The sequence below is a fragment of the Papilio machaon genome, chromosome 14 (assembly GCF_912999745.1).
Source record: "Papilio machaon chromosome 14, ilPapMach1.1, whole genome shotgun sequence".
Lineage (NCBI taxonomy): Eukaryota > Metazoa > Arthropoda > Insecta > Lepidoptera > Papilionidae > Papilio > Papilio machaon.
This window is the reverse complement of record NC_059999.1, coordinates 2,792,198-2,800,257: the sequence shown is the minus strand read 5'-3', so window position 1 is coordinate 2,800,257 and position 8,060 is coordinate 2,792,198. Positions and strand designations below refer to the sequence as shown.

The window sequence follows — 8,060 nt, the reverse complement described above, 5'->3', positions numbered from 1 at the left end:
GAATCCTTATTCAAAAATCTAAATAGCTGCCTTCCAAGACTTAAATATGCCATATAAAGGCTTGCCTAGTGAAGGATAATGATGTAAAAAATAGATGTTTGTGAAGCAAGACCCATATACGTGTGTTTGGCGTGTAGTTTAAGCATTTGTGAAATAAATGAAATCTTGTTAAATTGATGTTATATTTACAACTTATGATCAATAAAGAAAATATTTAATAATTAACTAAAGTGCACATATTTTAAATAATGATTTTCAGCGTATTAACCAAGATTCTTTGAGTTTCAAACAACATAAGTTACTAGCAATAATTAATGGCTTTAAAAATGTATTTCTATTGTTTATAACTGGGAAAAACATTTTAAAAAATACAATTCCTTTATTATTATTAATGCATTTGGCAATACTAAACTAGATCAACCCCACAATCCATATTACTCCCCTGTTATATAAATGTACATGTCTTAGTGTCATAAAGTATATTGGATATTCATAACAGATGGAAATACTTTAAAACTATAAAGATATTATATACTCGGTTTGTTGTATCTATCTTAATTTGTACATAAGATTCTGTTTTATTACGTATTCAAAATTTACCTATTACTGAATTACATCGTAACCTAATTATATTACATCAAAGTTAAATTAAACAGTGTCTTGTTTCTCGGAAAATGTTCATTGCCTTTGATTTCAACTAGCTAAATAATAATCTATGCTCTACTGGTAACCAGTATACGCAATTTTTAATACCTAACAAGCAAAAAGAAAATAAGAACATCTGTAATGAAGAACATTATATCACTGAAAATAAATGACTCATAAACTACTGGAAAATGTTCTCACGACCCAAAAACTTGAAGACGTAAACATGACTGATGCTAGCTTTAAAATTAATAAACAATCTAATATGACAGATGAATGATGCATCTGCCGTAAGAATCCAATTGCGATATTCGGGACCAGTTACTTGTTGATTAGTTGTTACGTATCAAAAACAGTTAAGTGAGGGTTTCGGCTTCCTACAAATGTGTTGTAATTTACGATTCTTATCAATCATCATTTGATGTAAGCTACGAATTAAGAAAGCTACTGATGTACATAAGAAATATATTACAAAATAAATTACATTTAACAATTAAACGTAAAATATATTTTAAAAAAAGCTATTACTACATTAGTAAAAAGTTTATGCAAAATACTCTTTTTCAGTGTTATTTTTGTTGCTGAACTCAGAACGCTAATTTAGAAAATGTTTTCACTAACTTAATTAGAGAATAAAGCGTGAGAATGACGACTTGGAAGAAGTTGTTTTGCTAAAAAATAATTAAGAAACCTTAAGTCAAATAAAACAGTGGGTTAATAAAGATAAAACAATCGAATAAATACGTATTATGTGAAAAGTTATTGCCTTACTAACACCTGACTATACTATAAAATTTCATTTCTGATTCATGCACAATTATTTTACTCGAAAATACTTAATTATGAAACATTTTCATTATCTAACGCTGAATCCATATTAAACGATTATTACAGTAGTATAAATATTGCATCATAGAAAAGACATCAACGCGTTTCAAATGTACAATTGTTAACAACTTTTCTTAAATATTTATCCAAGCGCCATCTGTTAGTAATATTAAGGATCTTATATAATTGTCAAGTTGCTTCTTGATACTCATGAGTTGGAAAATATTACTAGGTGGCGCTGACAAAAAACTTTATACGAGTAACTTGAAATTCAATTTATTTGTTTACGCTACAGTTATTCACAATAGAATGACATACATATTATGTATACAGTATGTAGTTACAAACACATCACCAAAAAAGCAACCCTCCTTTTGAGTCAGGTAATATGTGTTATCTAAAATTAAAACAAATGAAATAGCAAGAATATTTACAGAACATTTATTTTCCTAGGTAAGTAAACGAGTTGTAAGGTTCATATCCTGTATAATTTACGATTTAGTTAGTCTTTTAAAAGGTTACATTTTTTTAATTTCATCACATTAGCTATCTTAAACACAAACTGTAAAACTTTCATTCCAATTAAATATTGAATTAGTCTCTTGAGGTCGGTGCAAGGAAGTGTGCGTCACTCGTACAACTGGATTTCTTTGGTGGCAATCGATTTCTAAGTCTGTCTCCTATTGAAATGTTTCAATGCTGTTAGAAACAAATTTAAGATTGTTTATATTAAACAATAAAAGTTGCCCGCGACTTTGGCAGACAATTAAAAATGTCTAGTAATAATGATAGCATATATCTCCCGAGGATAGCGTAACTTCCCAACAGTGAAAGATTTTTTTCAAATCGCTTTAATAGTTTCGGAACTTATTCAATGCAAACCAACAAACGAACAAACAATCAAATCTTTTCTCTTTATAATACTAGTATAGATGTATATATTAAAACATTCCTCTGTGATTAATAATTATTATAGTGAATCTATATTTGTATATAAATAAGATGAACAATAATTTTGTATTTTGATTATTATAAATAGATAAACAAATAATTTCATTGTTAAAGTCCTGATTTACGTACTGCCGGCAATTTCAGTTCAGTTTCGTCTCATTTACATTTTTTTCTTGATATATATATGTGGTATATAACCACTTTTTCCGCACTTTAATACTTTTTACGTTTTCTTTTTTTTAGTATAAGTTAAAAAAATATTTTTATCACTTGTATTGACTACACTACGGATGCAAATTTTCGCACGAATTTCTCAAATCATTGAAACAGTGAACTCATTCGCATCAATTAAAACTAATTGCCTTTTATACTTTACTAATTAGAAAACAAAAGTTAAAACATAAAAAAATAATTAATTTTTGGTTAACAAAAATGTAAAATTCTCGTGTCACAATGTTAGTTAACATACTCCTGCGAAACGGTTTGACCAATTTTTATGAAATTTTATAATCATATTCAGTAGGTCTGATCGGTACTATCTATTTTTCATCCTCCTATTAAGATCGTTTTAACTGCACGTGGATAGAGTCGCGGGCAACAATAAGTAATAATATAAATTTTCATTTAAGTCTCCACACAATTCAAATAACTTATTGAAATAAGCATTGATTAATACATAATAACGTAATTTATCAATCAATCATTATTTAAATTATCTCATTTTAGTGATAAGAAACACTTCGATGACCGGTAGAAGAGCAGGAAACTGATATATAATCTCACCAGAGAATTCGGAAGTGAACGCAGTTGACTCCCATTCGGTCTACTTAATCTGTCAACCGTGGCGTCTGCCTTTTTTTTGTTTACAAGAAGCAAGCGATTGTGTAACGCTAATCATACAGCCTGAAATAATTATATTAGTATATTACAGTGATGTTTATTTTTATAACAAAAGTAAACTTCCTTTACTTTCCTTTGTGTGAAATCAAAGATAAAGTCACGTGTTTATTACTTAAGTTTCTGTATCACGTTTCCTCCGTTTGCGGCAACTTTCTTAGATTGCGTAGTGAGGCGTTTGAAAGTGACTCGATAGTTCGTATTCCCTTCATACAGGGATCGATAATGAAGTGTTCATAAGGTTAAAATTAAAAGATGTTCAATAATTGTTTAAAAATTTATTTATATCAACAAAAACTTAAAGACAACATAAAATCAGTAACAATAATAAATAAGCTATCTTACTAAGAACGGTATATGTACAGAAATTCACTGCGTATTCAAAGTCAACATCGATTTTAACGGTACAAATACATTGGTAATCAGTGCAATGCTATTTTAAAGCCTAATTTACAATTAACGGGCCGGGCCACTTATTCTTCTAATAACACTCTCAAACCAAAAAAAAATTGATATTTTTTAAAGATTAACAACTCCAAGTATTTATCTGTACGGATACATATTTATAAGTCTAAAGAAAATAGCGTCGCTTTCGCTATTTCAATCTTTCCGTCTAGACCGTGGCCCGCCTACTCTCTCGCACATCTATTTAGCCTATATTTACAGAATACCATGTGATTAGCTTTTACATAACTACTTTAGATTACATTTCATAAATTAGTGAATACGGGGCTTAAGTTCTTCGCTATACTTAATTGTGTTGTACGAGGTTTCACTGTAAGCACCATGGCTATCTTTGGGCGATCCGTAACGAGAGCTTGAGCCTCCGAAGTTGTATTTAGGTCCAGAGGAATAGGAGTTCAGTGAACTGTGTCCAGAAGTGACTCCTCGGTATGAAGGACCGCTACTGAAACTGCCGCTGGGCAAGGAATGTTTTGATGATGACACGTAATATTGCGGACTGTTAGATGATGTCGCCTGATGCGAGAAAGAACCAGATGGGATATTGTATGTCGAAGCGCGAGGAGATTCCAAATGTCCACCTGAAGAGAAGGCGGCAATCGATTCTAATGAACCAAACCCTTCAGACTTGGACGGCAAATACGTAGGTGCGATGAATTTCGATGAGCTGCCACCAAGATTGCCCAAAGATCCACCAAAGCTAGCGCCATGACCTCCCGAACCAAGCAAGAAAGCACCGTGTGAGCTAGATGCTCCGTGTGAGCCACCGAATGAAGGTGCGCCGTATGATCCAGAAAGGCTTGATAGAGAATGTCCAGAGTCACTCTGTACAGAAGAACCTAAGAATGCAGAAGGCTTAAATGAGTTACCTGAAGCACCGTATCCGCCACCTAAGCTAGCGTATTGTCCACTTAACGCCTGTCCTTGATTACCCAATGAGTATCCTGACAGTGAATGGCCAGCATTGCCTAAAGATAGGGATCCAGAATCACCAAAAGAATGACCTGAACTGGGAGCACCGTAAGTTAAAGCAGCTTGGTTACCGTGAGACTCGGCCGGAGTAAACAATACGGGACCGGTTGAGCTATAAGAACTGAGGCCCTTAGTGCCAGCAGCATATGACGGCACAGCTTGGGATTGTTCAAACGCAGCAAATTGTTGTTGTAACTTTGGAGATCCGAAAGAGTACTGAGGTAACGAGAGTTCCTGGCCTCCATGCGCACCTAAATTACCTAACTGATAACCTCCTCCTTGTCCTTGTAATGTAATCGCTCCTGAATTAAGACCGTGAGAAATTTGACTCATCAGTTGAGAGAGATCATTGCCGACTAAAGATCCATGGCTTGATTGGAGGGTAATAGGAGCAAGTTGGATAGGACTGTGACCACTTGACTGGTGGCTTTCCGCCGACAGTTGGTATCCAGATCCTGGTGCGCCGAAGCTGTAACTAGGTTTGGCTCCACCAATGCTGTAGCCGGCGCCGACGCTGATAGCGCTCGCTTCCTCGCTTCCTTGACCGAACGAGGGAGCTTGATAGCTGTGCGAAGAATGACCAGCCCCAGGGTAGCCAGTTAAAGTTTCTCTTTTATCCTTGGGTTCTTCTACTTTTGTCTTTATAGCAAACGATGTTGACAGACACAGAAGTGTGGTGAATACGACCTGGAACAACAGAAATTTAAACGATAAGTAAATAATACTAAGAAACCGAAAATCAAATCAATAACACTCTAGGATATATTGTTTAATCCTCGAACAAATTTTCTTTAACTTCCGTTAGTGCAAATCTACCATCGCACAGAGCTTAAAACCTGTTTCACACCATAATAAAAATGCGGACCCGCATGACGCCGTTAAAGATTCAAGCCTGCATTATAACTTTAATTTCACTTTTACCGCTTTTACTTTAAGTAGAAATAAATAGACTTTTTTTATTATTTGTATCTAAAGAGATATTATTAAACTAATTTCAAGTAAGAAATTATGTTATTGTAATGTAATTCATTGAAAAACAATTTTTATCACCATTACGATTAATTCAGAAATATTGATTTATTATATATTATTCATATAAAAGAATAATCATTATTATAATCACCGCTATGTCTCTTTAATTTTTGTTTATTTTTATCTACTGCTGTTATCACAGAATGCACACTCACCGTGAATTTCATTTTGAAACGTTTAATTAAGAACGACAGTCACGTTTAAGAAACTAAGTCACTATACTAATGTTTTTTTCACTTCACAAATGTATCTATTTATAAGACACTGATCGAACGGCTGCTCTGTACAGCCGCCGAATTTGTAATGTGATGTTGCTTGTGTTTTCACCGAATTTATAAGACAGCGAACGGCGCGGAGGAACGCTTGAGTCTCAGGCGCTTCGGGAGGGTAAAAGTGTATCGGAGGACCCTTTCACTGGACTGGCTGAAAAAATGGGAGCAAGCTATCGGGCTTCCGAGCCCAAGAATGAGGTAACGCAAGGCCGGAAGCGTTGCGTCACAATTCGATCACGGTTTGGTGCACTTATCAACTCGGATGTCAACCGGACGCGTTTACTAAATATCTTGTGTTTATATCCTAAGTATATTACATTTCACAATATACTAATTGTCAATGTATGAAATTATTTATTGTACTGTGTTATTTATACTTGACCTACTTTTTTAATCCGAGTAAAGTACTATTTTTTATAGGTATAAGAATAGGAGGCACACGAGCTGTGGAACCCTTAATCCTTAATAAATAGAGGTAACTGCCCCCATTGACATTAGCAACTCTAGAAGAACCTCAGATACGTTACCGGCCTTTAAAAAAGAGGTACGCTCGCTTCTTGAAGGAATATTAACTACATAAAATTTTATTTTATTTTACATTGATTTTAATACAACTTAACCCAGGAAGCTTAAATGTGTTCAAATCCCAATAATAAATCAAAGAGTGTACGTTTGTTGAATTGTTAAAAGGTAAATGCACTTTCATTGTATTGATGTGACATCATGACGTGCGCCCTGTAATGCAAAATAGCCTTTGTAAGGTTCACTGTTCACGATAAACACATCTTATTGACTATTTACAACACAAGCAAATGATCTGCTTGTAAGGGAATGTTTTCCTTGAAGGTTGTAGTCTAATTTTGATAATTGATATTTGTTTACCCTTTAGAAAAGTCATGCATGCGTATCTATGTCCACACACTAAAGATTATACTAATACCTAGGTATTTATAAACAGTAGTTGTAGGTATATTGACAAATAAAGTATTAAAAATATAGTGCAGTGGCCAAATTTTGTTCATACATCGCGTGAATGATTGAAATTATAATTTCTGTCTCACTGTTCGAATTTCAAATATTGTAACAAATGGTTTGTACATTTTAACGGTTTGTACCCAATTCTTAATTCAAATTCGTTGTAATCATGCACATGCTGTGAAAGTTTCTCTATTTTGTGTTTTTTTTTTCTTTCTTCGACAAACTAATGTAGGCACTATTATTCGGCCATCGCCATCGAGTAATTTATTATTATATAACTTCATTGTCTTCATACTGCCTGCTTTAATAACAATAACCTATTTAGAAGTTATAATAAGACAGTTCTTTGTTCTCGTTTAACCTTAATGGCCTATATTATGTTTTTTCACATCATTTCTGTTGCAAAATCTAATATTTATACTAATGTTTCAAAATTTCTCTTCTTGCAAAAATGTAATGTAAGTCTAGGATAAATCTCTGCAATTACTCTACCGATCTTGCTCAACTTGATCAACATCAGCTCAGAAAACGTCCCCACTGAGGGGTTTGGAGCCTACTCTAAGTTAGGGGTGACTGGGCCATAGTCAACCACGCTGACCCAGTGCGGGTTGGTTGACTTTACACATTTCATTGCATTTCTTCGCAGATATGTGCAGGTTGCATCACTATGTTTTTCTTTACCGTAAGAACGTCGAATAAATGTACATATGTAAATCGAAAATCGAAAAACACATTGGTACATAGCGGGATCGAACCCAGAACCTGCAGATTACAAGTTAAGTGTTTAACCTATGAGCCACCGACGCTCTAAAGAGTCTTTTATGCTAGTAATAAGTCAAAGTTATAGTTATCCATGTATTGACAAAACAGAAATAATGGCCAACTTGTCAAACGGTCTGGAACTGAATGCCACGCACTGATTTACATCAATTAATTAAGCATACACTAATACCTGATTAGACATGCTGTAACGTATTACGTATGTGTAAACTAATACGTACTTTGTTTATCAAACCCAATCCA

General features: G+C 33.9%; 1 protein-coding gene across 1 annotated transcript; it reads right to left on the bottom strand.

Annotated features, from left to right (window-relative positions):
* Positions 1-3,674: 3,674 nt before the first annotated feature.
* On the bottom strand, positions 3,675-6,113 carry LOC106719905 (pro-resilin). The gene is made up of 2 exons (XM_014514384.2): positions 5,943-6,113; positions 3,675-5,442 (listed from the first exon to the last, which is right to left on the bottom strand). The coding sequence occupies exons 1-2, from the start codon at positions 5,952-5,954 to the stop codon at positions 4,039-4,041; spliced, it is 1,416 nt and encodes a 471-aa protein (XP_014369870.1). The 5' UTR covers positions 5,955-6,113; the 3' UTR covers positions 3,675-4,038.
* Positions 6,114-8,060: the final 1,947 nt, after the last annotated feature.